The sequence below is a fragment of the Ricinus communis genome, chromosome 4 (assembly GCF_019578655.1).
Source record: "Ricinus communis isolate WT05 ecotype wild-type chromosome 4, ASM1957865v1, whole genome shotgun sequence".
NCBI classification, from domain to species: domain Eukaryota; kingdom Viridiplantae; phylum Streptophyta; class Magnoliopsida; order Malpighiales; family Euphorbiaceae; genus Ricinus; species Ricinus communis.
This window is the reverse complement of record NC_063259.1, coordinates 24,396,061-24,409,904: the sequence shown is the minus strand read 5'-3', so window position 1 is coordinate 24,409,904 and position 13,844 is coordinate 24,396,061. Positions and strand designations below refer to the sequence as shown.

General features: G+C 33.5%; 3 protein-coding genes across 5 annotated transcripts; 2 read left to right on the top strand and 1 right to left on the bottom strand.

Annotated features, from left to right (window-relative positions):
• The first annotated feature begins 124 nt into the window (after window positions 1–124).
• Window positions 125–2,663, top strand: LOC8264682 (protein BREAKING OF ASYMMETRY IN THE STOMATAL LINEAGE). 2 transcript variants are annotated; one of them, XM_002514560.3, is made up of 5 exons: window positions 125–314; window positions 434–741; window positions 835–927; window positions 1,371–1,528; window positions 1,611–2,663. In XM_002514560.3, the coding sequence occupies exons 1-5, from the start codon at window positions 251–253 to the stop codon at window positions 1,717–1,719; spliced, it is 732 nt and encodes a 243-aa protein (XP_002514606.1). In that variant the 5' UTR covers window positions 125–250; the 3' UTR covers window positions 1,720–2,663. The 2 variants fall into 2 exon arrangements, with proteins under 2 accessions (XP_002514606.1, XP_048229419.1); XM_048373462.1 differs by having other exon boundaries at window positions 832–927.
• LOC8264681 (protein MICROTUBULE BINDING PROTEIN 2C) lies at window positions 2,659–5,937 on the bottom strand. Its single transcript, XM_002514559.4, has 5 exons — window positions 5,568–5,937; window positions 5,394–5,477; window positions 4,415–4,771; window positions 3,543–3,758; window positions 2,659–3,094 (listed from the first exon to the last, which is right to left on the bottom strand). The coding sequence occupies exons 1-5, from the start codon at window positions 5,787–5,789 to the stop codon at window positions 2,870–2,872; spliced, it is 1,104 nt and encodes a 367-aa protein (XP_002514605.2). The 5' UTR covers window positions 5,790–5,937; the 3' UTR covers window positions 2,659–2,869.
• Window positions 5,938–8,157: 2,220 nt separating this feature from the next.
• On the top strand, window positions 8,158–12,233 carry LOC8264680. 2 transcript variants are annotated; one of them, XM_048372594.1, is made up of 6 exons: window positions 8,158–8,411; window positions 8,763–8,795; window positions 9,493–9,707; window positions 9,975–10,828; window positions 11,307–11,683; window positions 11,777–12,233. In XM_048372594.1, the coding sequence occupies exons 3-6, from the start codon at window positions 9,605–9,607 to the stop codon at window positions 11,925–11,927; spliced, it is 1,485 nt and encodes a 494-aa protein (XP_048228551.1). In that variant the 5' UTR covers window positions 8,158–8,411; window positions 8,763–8,795; window positions 9,493–9,604; the 3' UTR covers window positions 11,928–12,233. The 2 variants fall into 2 exon arrangements, with proteins under 2 accessions (XP_048228551.1, XP_002514604.2); XM_002514558.4 differs by lacking the exon at window positions 8,158–8,411 and having other exon boundaries at window positions 8,418–8,795.
• Window positions 12,234–13,844: the final 1,611 nt, after the last annotated feature.

Sequence of the window (13,844 nt, the reverse complement as noted above, 5' to 3'; positions counted from 1 at the left end):
TTTTGTTGATGAAGAAATATTTAGCTTTTTATTGTTAAAGAAGGTTCGCTAATTATATCATTCCCAAATATTTATCTTCTTTTACCATGTATAGAATCATAACTGACTTGTTTGTAATCATGGGGTTCACACCCTAATTTATGCAGTCCTTTTTTCAAATTCAAATGTCCATTTCCCTCTCCTATTCTTTCTCTCTCAATTAACAGTTATTTCCAGAAGTAAAAAGAGAATTAAACAGCAGTTAAGAACCATGTCCACACCATGGACATTTAGAGACTTGGTCTCTTGTTTCTTGGGATGCAGATTCCCTTTAGGTATCTAAAATCTTATACACTTAGCATAATCTTCAATACCTTTAAACTCATAAGAACAAGAACGGCACATTTTGTTTTTTTTCCTCTTCATGATCATCCACTCTTTATGATGCTTGCAGATGATGAACAGCCTCAAGTACCAATCAAGAACATGGGCATTGAAATCAAGAATGATATGAGAAGCAATAAGGATAACAAGAAATTGTCAAGGCAAAATAGATGCAGAAAGGAAAGACATGATGATAGAGACAATGCTGCAGTGGAAAATAAAAGCAATGACACAAGCTGGCCACATTTTCAAGAAGAGGACTATATAGTTTTCTGTTTTAGAGAAGATGGTGCCTTCGATGTCGTCAAAGATTGCAAGTCAGATGCATTGGATCGCGTTGATTCTGCCAACAAAAGCCCGCGACTTGTCAGTAGAATGGTTAGCACGAAATATTTTTCTTTGCGGGCGTGTGTTTCAAGTAAGTTAAGGAATGATTGATTTATGGCTTTGTCTTTTTGTGTTAAAAAGCAGCTTAAATATGGTGAGGTTGCAGAAACAGTTAGAAATAGCAGCCATTGGAAAAGATCAAATGATTCATGCTTGAGAAGCGGAATTGACGAAGAGGTACATTGGGACTCTACTTGCGTAAATTCTTGATAGCTGCTATATAATGTCAATGTAATCTTTTCTTTATTTAACCAAAGAGTTCCCATTGAAAGAAAATATTAGGATCATCATTCAGGAGATAATTACTTAATGTCATCTTGTTTAGACTAATTTTTATCTATATTATTCCAAATGTTCATCTTTAAACTCCGTGTCAAGCATCTCATGGCTGCAGACCAAATGGGAAAAGTAGAAAATGAATACAGATATGTGTACACTTTTTCATTCATCGAGTAAACCGATGCTTAACTGGAATCACTGACCTTCTATATTACGAGACAGACATTTGATTATCACCATTAATCGTACTAAGACGCTACCTGGTGTAGTAGATAACCACAGGTTTGAACTTTGAGCTTCAAAAACAATTACAAAAATAATATTTGGATCCTTGATGGTAGGGTGAGGAAAAACATTGCAGCAACCTGGATACAAAGTCACGTTGTGTTACAAGGAGCCGCCAATTCGGAGAAATCGAAAATGGTGGGATAGCACTCTCTGTGGAATCCAGTGATTCTAATAACTCAGATAGCAGCAAAGGATCTTTTTCCTTCCCTGTGTAAGCCTAAAACCTTTACTGTTACCTAAAGTAGTGTAGGTTCTAATGGTTGGTTGTTAACTTAGGGTTGAAAATTATGCAGATTGCACTGGGAGCTGATGGGCAGTCCTGTACAAATGCCAAGATCAGAGAGTCTCTATATAAGGAAGCATAAGGCCTCTTGTGCCCGTTTTCAGTGTTGTAGATTCTAAGAATTGTGCTTCCCTCTCAATTTTTTACATAAAATTATTTAACTTCCATCATTCAATTTTCGTTCATAAAAAAAAAAAAAAAACAATACATTTGGTTCAAGACTTTCTAATCATAAAACCTCATTTTTATGAAGTTTCTATCAGTGTCTGTTCACAACGCCACTAGTACATGTTTAACCTGCCACTATCCCCTGGAAAGATAACATTCTTGCTACTCTAGGTTTATTCAAGCTGGGCAAAACCTCAGCATTATTCTTCTTCTTTTGCAATTTGTAATCAATCAGGAATTACAGATGCTGATAGAAGATGAAGACTACGAGAAATAAATTAGAGATGGCTCCAAATCTCATGGCCCCTTGTACGAGCTACCAGGTTTATTCTGAAGATGGTTCGACTTCTCAAGGGCGACTCTTTCTACAGTGTTTCAAGCCCTTTCTCCCCAGAATCCAAAGAGTGCACAAGTGCCATTTCTGTTGCATATCGTGCTGTACTGAAGTCATCCCCATCCCATCGGAAAATCAGGCAATTCAGTTTTCCAATAAAACCGACAGGACAAGAAGAAATTGCCGTCCCAATCAAAGCAGTATGCTTCTTGTAGCACTCCTTCCATCATCACTTAAATTTTTTAAATGAGTTTATGTAGTAACAACAGATGTGCAAGAGATTCAGAGATAAGAACTCTAATCTTTGAGAAAATGGCAGAATGAGCAACTCCGCTGATAAAGGAACGGTATTCAGTACTTGCCATGGCTACCAGGCTACGGAATCTGCTTCATTCAAATCCATCGAGGTTCCAGTGAAGCCACTGAGAGTTTCATTTTACAACTTGATTATAATTCTTCTACTGATTGATGAAACCACAGAGTACTTCTGATGGAGAGAAAGGAAAAAGAAACACTACGACAAAGAAAAAGAGATAGAGCAGATAAATAAGAGATATAAATGTTAACAGGATTTTTTTTAACTTTTAACGAGAATCTATTAACAAGCAATATATTACAAATCTTTAGTAAATCAGAAGCCTGCGACTATCAACAAGAGTTCAATATACTCTTTAGTAAAGCACACCAACCCATTAAAAGTTCAATATAAAATAAAAGAAGTGGCGAAAAATATTTTACAAGGCTGGTTAATCAAATCCGGGTTAGACCTAATGTACATATGCTCTATAAGAAGGTGAAACCCCGCCATTCAAATAAACATTGCCAGCATTTCTACCATTGGATCTCAAGACAAAAGACTGAAGATGCAATCTAGCACTGGCTGCAGCAGCAATGGATTCTTCATCTTGCTTTTCCTTTGCAGTAGCAACGGCAGCAATGTAAGCTTGTCTTGCTTCTTCCATTTCTTGCATCTCTATGTCATCCATATCATCCTATTAAAAAACAAATACAGATGGTTTAGTAGCAAATAAGATGGAGGCACAAGCATAAGTCAATTATGGAACCATAGAAGCAGACAAGCTTTGTCAACTATTTACATGTGTTCATCATCAAGGAAAATAATGATTAAAAAAATGCAAAAACAAAAACAAATAGCTTCAATTTTCTATCTTTCTTTACTAAATTATGTAAATGATGGCCCAAAATTCAAGCTGCAGCAGTATTACTCCTACACAATAAAAGCTTAAAACAGATTTAGATATGCATGATGATGCCAGGCATGAGAGGATTGCAAGTTATAAATGTTGATTGCTTTCTTCCACCACTATCCAGATAACAAGTAAATAAAATGGCAAGGCAACAAAAACCTGGAAAGAAAATAAAGAAACTAGCAAAAACAACAAGAACAAACACGCACGAGGTGAGGGACTATGAGCTTACGATATCTGGAAGATAATCTAAATAACGAGGATTGACATCATAATCTTCAGCAATTTTTGTTGACTCGTTTGTCAAGCCTTCAAATAACAGCATCATTGATGAAATGTCTCCTTGTTTAGAATCTAGCTCTTCCTGGAGCTTCTCCACTTTCGTATTGGAGGTCATTGCTTCCCATCGTATCTTTTCTAGGGCAGCTTGCCTGTCTGCAAGCTTAATCTGTATAAATTACAGCTATTAATAACAAAATCAATATATCAGGAGGAGGTTTGTGGTGGAGGTGGAGAGAGGAAGAGAAAGTACAAGAAGATTTTATTTTAAAGAGAGAGAAAGAGTACCAAGAAGATTTTGTTTTAAAGAGAGAGAGCAATACCAAGATCATTTTATTTTAGGTATGTGGCTTTATTTGAACCTTATTTCTAGGATGACATTAACTCAGTCAAAGAGTCTAAATGATATAAACAATTTCCAGGATCTAATATTCTCTGAGCAAGCGTGGAATATAATGAAACAACCATCCATATGTTTAAAATATATAGATCTAATCCTAAAAAGTCGAGTAACATTGAAGAGTTTTTAACATTCACAAGTTCAATATTTGAATCCTAACAGCAGCAGCAATTAAGTTCCTCTAGCACGAACAAAAATAATTCTAGGTTATGTTCTATGTTCACCTCTAGATAGATCTTCTAATTAATTCTGCCTAGAACAAAAATGATTCAGAGGCTAGCATCATCATCTTGCCCACATACATCATCCAACTTTTGCATTCATAGGTCTCCAAATTGGCTAGGATTCACATAACATCATCAGATGACCAATGTTTCACCATGCTAATAAGCTACACAAGCAAAGAAAAAAAAAAAAAGAAATACCTTTGCATCAGAAAGTTGTAGTTGAATAGACTTGATTAAGGAATCTTTCTCTGCAGCCTGGTGTTTCAGCTCATCAAGTTTTCCATGAACATCATTCATCTGATTCTTCGAAATTTCTGCAGATTTCAGAAGTTCATCTTTCTCTGCTAACTTCCTCTGCAGATCTTCCACTTGTTCCCTCAACGTGACTAACTCTTCTATGTCCTTTTCAGAAGCCAAAGACCTTGAAGAAAAAATTGAGAAGTTGTCAGAATCCTGATTATTACCTCCACTCTTACCTCGGTCCTTGTCTCCATGTTCTTTTTTCTTTTTTGTTGGAATGGACTGACTGGCATTCCTCCCTTTTGGATCAGTCATCTTCAATAATAAGAAAAGCAAAATCAGAATCTATTAGAATATCCATCTATAGAAAATTGATCGACCAAGACCAAAAATGCACGATCGGCAATACCAAATGAAGATTGATAAGGTACATTAGATAATAAAATGCATTGATGATCATTAATATCATGGTAAAGTGAAATTGGATATTTAAGTTTGTTTATCATAAACATCGAGTACAAATGGTGAAGAGCAATTCTAATGTCAGATTCAAAAATCTTTTCAGTTTCAAATCCCCATTTGTCAAAATACATCTGTAGTAAATTTAGTCAAAATGCCACAGTAACGGTCACATTATGCCTGTGCTGTTACTCTTGCATCAACTTATCACTTGAAAAGCTTACTGCATGTTTCCGACAAACCCAAGTCATAGAAACTTCAAACACTTCCACTCAACTCAACTTACACAACATGCAATTACAGGGTCAAGAAGCCTATTTTGATTTTTTTTTTTTTAATACTTCTTTCCTCAATAGGCTTCAAGTAGAGCAACAAAAAGTACAAACAAAATTTCCATATAAAACGCGCAAAAAATATCTAAACATACTTAAAGCAGAAAATTCAAAAAAATAATTAAAAAGAAAAAAAAAAAAAAAACCTTTTTGTATAAAGAATCTCTAGAAGGCGTCTTCGTGTAAATCATCGAACCTCGCCGGGTAAATGAACTATTTCCTTTCCGATGCTTAGAACAAAAACAAATATGTAACTGAATCATGAACTACGATCGTCGCTAAAAATACACACGAGTGAGTGAGAGAAAGAGAGAGATTACAATGAGGGATTCGATGAGAGGGACCATCTCGACGATATTATTGAAGAGAACAGGATCGATATTTCCCGTTGTGCCAGCGGTGGATGCGGAATTGGAGTGAGTTAGTCGCAGTGTTGGGGAAGAGTTGTTGTTTTTGTCGTCGTCGTCTAAAAGCCAAGATTTTGTGTCTCCGAAACTTGAATTCTCTTGCAAATCTACGAAATGTTGATTAGGATCATACATTTTCTGTGTCTTTTAAGATTTGACTGTTTTTTTTCTTTGAAGTTCTTTCTTTAAATTAAGAAAAGAAAAATTAGAAAGTGAAGTGAGTGGGTGAATGAGAGAGTTGCATACAAAGAAGACTTGATTTTGAAATTCCTTCTTCTCTATTTGGACATTGATTTTGCAGAGTAGATTTCAGTGAAACCAAGAAATTACCGAAACACCCCTAGACATTTCAAATAACTACTTCTTCTCTCTTGTTATGACAAATAATACCATTTCTGTCTTTTTCACTTATTTTGTTTTAATCTCTCTTTTATAAATTCTGTTACTTTATTTACGCTTCTATTTTTCAAAGGCAAAAGCAACAATTAATCTCAGATTTTTCCATCAAACTTAAATCCTAAAATTTTAAGTTTATTTTATTTTTTAAAATCTGAAAATAAAATAATTAAATCTTTGAAATTAATTCCATCTATTTCACTATTTTTTACTACTAATGATAATAAAAATAAAAAATTTATTAATTAAAGTGAATGAAAAATTATAATCTTAGAGTTTTTGTATAAAAAAAATGAGTTTAAAAAAAGTTATGGAGTTAAGACTGACAAGTCTCATACCATTATAAAGGAAAATAGGTAAAAATAATTTTAATGTATTAATTTTTTTTTTCAAATTTTAAAACTAAGATTCAACTACTTAAAAATTAAAAATTTAATTATACTTTAATTGAAAATTCAAAAGTTATCATTATCTATTATCTTTTAAAATAAACTTAATGACTAATTATATTTTAAATTTTATACTTTTTAAAAAATTTATTTAATTGTCTTGAAATTTCAAAAAAATTACCTATACTTTCAATATATTTTTAAAAATATTTTTTGATAATAATTTTTAAAATTTTACAATAAGAAAAATAACATGACAAATTAATTATACTCACTAACATAAAAATTAGTGAGTCAATAAAGAATTTATTATACTTAAATGTAAAATATGTAATAAAATGTATATATGAGATTTTTAATAGTCATATTATTAAGTTTATAATAAATTATTTTTATTGATTTATGATTGTCATCCTTTTAGTAAATATAATCGACTCCCTGCATTATTATTTTTTTCTTGAAATTTCAAAATTATCAGCGAAAAATATTTTTGAAAACAAATTAAAATAATGAATTTGTATTTTAAAATTTTAAAATAATTGGATAAAATTGTTAAAAAGTGTAAATATCATAATTTAATTTATTATTAGGCCTTTAAAATATTCCATGTTAACTTTAAAATATTTTAATAATAAAAATAAATATGATGTACTCTTCTTCTTTTTCTGAAAAAATTTTATTCATTTAATTGAATGCATATAAATATTCATTAATTTGGCTTGAGAAAAAATTAGTGAATACTAAGCAACTTCTTACCTTGAATTTATAAGATATTAATATTAAGTAGTAATAGTCAAACTATCTTAATAGCACAGACTCCAAGTTCAAAACTCTTGAAAGATATAAAAAAGGATGACATGATATAAAGAATAATTACAATAATAAGACATAATGATAAATTGAAAGCATTTAAATAAAACACAAATTGTTCAGAAAAGTACATAAATTAGTTTAGGATGTTAATAGATTAATATTGAGGTGCAAAAGGCTATAAATAGGTATCTTTAATTTCGTCATCTTTTAAACCTAATTGTTTCAATACAAAATAAAATGAAAATTAACTCATATTAAAATCCAATATAAACTTAAGTGTCAAAAATGTAAAAATACAAATAACAAAAACAAAATAAATAAAAGGGAAGGAAAGGGTCACCATTCTTTTTAATTTGTGAATATAGTTAAAAGTAAAATTTAGTCTTTAGTCAATTCAACCAATAAAAAAACCTTTAATTGGAAGGAAATGAACATGAAATACAAACTGGTTTCATATCAAAATTTTGAAATTTGACTCTTATATTAAGCTTTAATGTTGTCAATAATGAGCCAACTCAGAAAAGGCAACTTGTCAATGGAAAAATGGAAAGTTGAATTTGAGCATTAACAAAAAATTATTGGTTTTGTATAGCAGTAGTTTAATTGGACTATCCCTAACAAAAATAAATATATATAATTTCTCCATATAAGGGTGATGTTAATACCCAGAATTATCATATATTTCTTTCTTAAAATAGGATTCAGCATATGTTGTTTCTGTTTTTACTATTTTAACAGTTCATCTAATTAAAGAAAAAACAGAGCAAAAATATATGACCCTTATCATATTAAAAAAGACATTGCCATGTTTGCTCCTTAATTCTTTGACTTAATGGGGTATATATTTTTGTAACCAATTCTTATTTTCCTATCGGGTTATTCATATAGTAGCAAAAGTTGGTGGGTGATAAAAGGAGTCAGGGTTCAAAATGACAAAGATGCAGGTTTAAGGGAAAGGCAGAAAGGTTTTTAGAAGTGGACCATTTTTTTGTTTGGGAGACAAGCTTTATTTTTCAATGAATGGTTGAAGGGCTTGGTTTTAAAACTTTACATCCAGAAGGGGGCCAGAATTTCATATTGATACAGATAAGATAGTAACTGTTTTTGGCAAAAATAATTGGATGTCCAATTCCAATAATGGTTGGCCCCTAGAATACAGGTTGACATCTTCAAGCTATAACTAAAATGTTTGTTTTTAAATTCATGATTCCTGTAACAACTAATTAACAGCTAGTTTTTATATAGATGCACAGATTTTTTGTGCAAGGTTGAAGGGTTGTCATACTAATTTTGCTACTTTTCTTATTTTTTACTCTACTATCACTTGAACACTTATTCTGTGTCCTTTAAAGTTCTTCCTGGTTTTTTTTTTTCTTTTGCTTTCTTTTCATTTTTGTTTATGATGACTTTTTTATTGATGTTAAGCCCTTTACTGATTTCTTCTGTTGCTTTATTTACAAGGTTCTGGTTGTCTGCAATTTGCCTGGTTGGTGCATCTTGATTGCCATAGTGAGAAGACAGGAAAACATTGAACTTCTAGCTTGTAAGACTTCTTTTCTTTAACTTTCATAAATTCTTCTTTTTCATTTGCCCATTTCTTTTAGCTTCATTGTCCCATTACAAGAAATTGCTTTTGTTTATACCCTGTAACGCATTTTGTATTCTGGATTTGATTTTACAGTTCAGGACTCTGTTACGCAGCTTTAATGTTATTTTTTCATAATACAATACCTAGCTGCAAATATTTTACGAATTCCTTGTACAACATTTGTGTCTGCATTTGCATGTTTTCTCCCAAGACGTGAAATTTCCGGGAAGAGAAACAGGAATTCTTGCATCTTGCTGATACATTCAAATTGATCACAAACAAGAGAAACACAATCATGTAATCAGTTTCTTGATTTAGTGAATGCAGAAAATGATTCTTGATAAAGAGATGTCTCGAATTGATTTCTACAGACAAACAAGATGAGCTCAAGCAATGTTCTGAACTTTTTTCTGATCCAATCTCTCCCATTATTTTTCTCCTCTTCCTTTTCATTATTCTAATATGTTGAACTACAATGGTTTTTGACTAAGCAGCAGGTTGTATCAGAACAAATTAATTTACATTCTATTCCAAGTTCATGTTAAGCATGAAAGTAGGCACTTATTTTTCTATTTATCAAGTTGAGTATTAAATATTGTGTCATAAGCTGCCGGCAGTAAATGGCCTCATGTTCTTCTTTTCTATGTATCAGACAAATTCCCTGTTGAAATATTAAAGAAGGAGAATGGTATATGCATTGGGCATCATGTTGTCCAGCATCCAGTCTTTTGTCTGATTAAACACGAATCCTACATGCCAAAAGAATGAGATATAGAAGGCTGACTCACAAGCAAGCCAATTGTCAAACATCAAACATGTTCCAGTTTATAAGAGAACTTAATAGGATCTATGACGATGAAAATAAAGGTAATATTTCCACTGCATTACAACTCTCTGAACTTATGATGCAATGCAATATATAATTTGATTAAATTTCCCATTTGGGTATTTTAGGGTCTCATTACATTTTATTATGCCCTGCTAGTGTAAGACATCAAATCCTACACCTGACTGAAGCAATTAATTCGTGCATATGTTTAGGAAGAAAAGACAACATAGAAGACAAAAATAATTGAACAAAAATTCTTTGCTTGTCCTTCCTTCACAGACATTGACTCCCTTTCTTGAACGCAGATGATATGCCTGTTTACAAGTCTTTTGAATTCCTTGATAACTCTCAGGAGTTAAAAGGGTTCAAAGAGAATGAAATAAATAATCTCAAACTGATCAATGCAAAGGAGGAGGATGGAGTCGTCAGGAACCATGGAGGAACTGAAGGTTTCATGGAATCGGAGGACCCATTACATAGAGCAGGATTTCCTAAATGTCCTACAAATGAATCACAAGAAGACAAAGGAAGAAAAAAGATTTATGTTAAAAGGGATGTAGAAGATTATGACATGCCAGAGATGGTTGCATTTTTTGAAGACAGCAATTATCATTTGTTCAAGCATATTTCCAGGGATAATGAATCAGCTTTCCAGGATGACTCTTTGATTGAAGATTATGAGTTGGATAGATATAACCTCTCTTCCATACTTAACAATGACGATGTGGAAAGTTATGATTCGACTGAAGCAACTCTAGAAAGATTGTCATGTATTACAAATGAATTACAACTAGTGGCGGAAGATGTCAGCAAGAATGAGCAACACTTATGCAGAAGGTTTTGGATGGAAGACGATGAAGATTCCGAAGATGAAATAGATGAAATAGATGATGCTTTGTTTGACTGTCCTGCTGAAACAATTCACCTTATTAAGCATGCTCGCAAAAATAAGCAAAATTCGAAGAAGCCGATAATGGAAGACACAGAAGATTTTAATGGAAGAGCTTCTGTTTGTACTGATAATCCTGCAGAAAAGTTTTTATACAGTAGTTATAAGAGGTTGACAATGGCAGATGAAGAAGATTTTGATGGAACAGACAGTGTTTGGATTGATAATCCTACTAAAAGGATTCTACACAAAATTCACCCAATTAAAGAGGTAAGAGGCCACATTCTTGCAAATTCCATCTTATCAAAAATACCATTGCATTGAACATAGGCTTGAAATATCTTGTATGAATTAAGTTTTGTCTGATAGCGTGGATGGATTAATTTCTTGAAAAGATCATCCTGCTGGCACAATAGATTCTAAATCTCAACTGCCAACAAATGCTTTTGCCATGACCTATGCCTAAAACCAGTAATGCGATACATTATGTAATCCTGTAAATGGTAGAGAAGTGCTGCTTCTGTTATAGAGTAATAAGTTGTAGTAGTATCTATAGCTTACCATTTGGGAAGTCATGATTTTCCTTTTGGATACTTGAGGCGTTAATTTGTTCATATCTCTCTATCATTCGCATTCTTGTCAGCTTGTGTCACATTCCCAAGCTCTAGTGTGTACACTGCTAGCATGCCATTCTTTGCTGGCGCACTTTATATGAAATCTGATTTCTGATTAGTTTAGAACTTAATAGATTCCAAGCAAGGAATCAGCATTATCAAACTCTTCGTCATCATCCGCAACTGAAGCAGAGCAAAACTACTGCGCTACAAGTGACGCCTGCCTCAAAAGTGAGGAGAAGAGTACTAATAGCAACACTGAGACTGCGGCATCTAAACAAGCTGCTGCATTGGATTGTGGTCAGGTTCTTGAAGCTGAAAAACCTGAAAGTGGGATGTCATCAGAGAGCCCGAAAACTTCAAGTCAAAGCTTGATTAATCAATATTGTGATGAAGATTCCAGTTCTGATCCTCCCTCAGGCCCGATTGAACACTCAGGTTCAATACCAAATTCTGGCAGCGTCCGTTCAAGTAGCAGTAATACCAGCGCTTGTTCTTTTGCGTTCCCCGTGTAAATTTCCTGTCCACCTATAACAATTTTTATGTGTATTTGATTTTTTTTCTTTTACTAGGTTGCTTACAGTTTTTACTTTTTCATGTTCAGATTAGCCTCAGAATGGTCTGGTAGCCCTGTAAAAATGGTAAATACTGACAAGAAACAATGGCCACCGACGCCAATTGCTAAACGGAAACAATTGAAAAGGCCACCGCGTTGGAGACTACTCGTCTGCTGTAAATCCATCACAGAAGAGTGAGATGAAATATTTCCCTTATTAGTTGTGTTTGTTAAGTATCCTTGTTCCCCTCATTTCGAGAGTGGAGTTTATACTTATAGTGCAGAGAAGCAGACATCTTCTCTGTTTTTACTTCTTTTTCTTTTTTTTTTTTTTTTTCTCTATCAACCTTTGTAATCATTCAGCATGTAGGCATTGTAGCAGAAGAGGTTTCTATAGCAGCTTAAGCCCTATTTCATATGATGGAAAGTAAGATTTTCTGTTCTGTTGGCTCAGTTGTATTGTAAATAATTTCTCCTTTCAATTTGTAAGGCAAATGGCAATATACTTGTTCAAGTGATGCAACCTTCAATCGACCTCCTAGAAAATAAAATAATAACTAGACTCTCCTACGTTATAAGATAAGCACTCAATTCCACCATAATCTGCAGCAGAAACAGAAGTTTAATTTGACAAGAAGCACCACATTTAGTAAATACGTGCCTAGCATTAGACACCATGTCAAGTCACCACTTTACCTAATACCTGTTCAGGCCCCCTACAAAGTCACAGGAAAGTGGATGCCCATTGCCAAGGCAACCCATGATAATGCAAAGCGGCCAGAGTGCCATATACGTGTGGGATCTTCCCTATAAATTGTACAGAATTGCCACGTGAAAACCCACTTTGAATAAGCCACCAAGTTTTTGGCCTGCTTCTAAACCTCTATATATGGAAATATTTCTTACCTAAGCGACACTATCAATTTCGTAACGTTTTTGTTTAGCACCTTAGTGTGCATTCCCTATTCTTTAATGATTCTGGCGCTTTAGTCAAACGTTAGCTGGCATCAAAAAGGCCCCAATTGAGGAGATAAAACATCAAAATGAGTGCCAAATATGAAGGACAAATTGTAAAGACCGTGACCCTATGTCAAAAGGACCGCCACCATCCATGTGCATTGCTAAACTCTAAAGGGAAAAAAATACTAATAATCTAGTCATAATCCATGACCCGTTGTCACTTGGTATTGCCAAGGCAATGCTGGACATAACACCAGGTAATGGCCATAAGTCTCTCTGATTAATCCTTCTCACTCGGGTGGGTCTTTTCAGGCAAGTAGAATGCGATTGGCCACTACCCTCCTCAACAAGTCACATCTTCGCCCTGCTCATGGATACCCCATGGCTTGCACCATTGCACCAGCAAGCAACCTCACCTATTTAAGCCTATGACTCTTGCAATCCCATTTAATTATCAAAATGCAGAATAGTAAAATGGCTTCAGGTTTAATGCTGATTAACTTGAACCGAGCTAAAAATATTTTACGGATCATTTAAAATAATAGTCCGGTGGAAACGGCTTTCACCAAATAACTTGAGAATCTAAGTTTAAATTATAAAAGAATGAATTTTTAAAGACATTTTCTCAAGAATGTCTACATCTTCATTTTAATTGGATCTTTTTATCAGGTCGTAAAGTTAGTGCTGCAGTGACAGACTTAAATCCTATATAAGCTAGTTTAACTCTCTAAATATTGCACAACGAAAAAAAATCCATATAGTCACGGCATATTAAGAATTACTAGCACTTGTAGTTCCCACTTCTCTATTTAATTTTCCAGAAAATAATAAAATACATCAGGAAATCGATTCTGACGTGAAAAATTTAACAATTGAACTCAAATTGAATTGAAGGTGACTTATTTATACTCTATCTGGAAGAGGTGAGGTAGGTGTGAATTTGATGCAGTCAGTTCCTTACTTGAGCCCAGTTTAAGTCCAATAATCAATTCAGATCATTGCTTCTACGGTTTGAACTGGTTGACAAATCACATCCCATAAATTAATGGGTACGACTTAGATTATAGTTGCAGATTTTTTTTAGTGAGATATGATAGAAAATCATTGAAGAGAGAACGAATGAAGTAATCATGCACCTCAAGTACCAAGGCAGTTG

Coding starts and splice junctions, on each gene's coding strand:
- LOC8264682 (XM_048373462.1), top strand. CDS start 251: ATGTCCACACCATGGACATTTAGAGACTTGGTCTCTTGTTTCTTGGGA. Junction 742..831: donor CGCGACTTGTCAGTAGAATG/GTTAGCACGAAA, acceptor TGTGTTAAAAAG/CAGCTTAAATATGGTGAGGT. Junction 1,529..1,610: donor GGATCTTTTTCCTTCCCTGT/GTAAGCCTAAAA, acceptor AAAATTATGCAG/ATTGCACTGGGAGCTGATGG.
- LOC8264681 (XM_002514559.4), bottom strand. CDS start 5,789: ATGTATGATCCTAATCAACATTTCGTAGATTTGCAAGAGAATTCAAGT. Junction 4,772..5,393: donor GAGATTCTTTATACAAAAAG/GTTTTTTTTTTT, acceptor TTATTATTGAAG/ATGACTGATCCAAAAGGGAG. Junction 3,759..4,414: donor TACAACTTTCTGATGCAAAG/GTATTTCTTTTT, acceptor TAATTTATACAG/ATTAAGCTTGCAGACAGGCA.
- LOC8264680 (XM_048372594.1), top strand. CDS start 9,605: ATGAGATATAGAAGGCTGACTCACAAGCAAGCCAATTGTCAAACATCA. Junction 9,708..9,974: donor CTATGACGATGAAAATAAAG/GTAATATTTCCA, acceptor TCTTGAACGCAG/ATGATATGCCTGTTTACAAG. Junction 11,684..11,776: donor TGTTCTTTTGCGTTCCCCGT/GTAAATTTCCTG, acceptor TTTCATGTTCAG/ATTAGCCTCAGAATGGTCTG.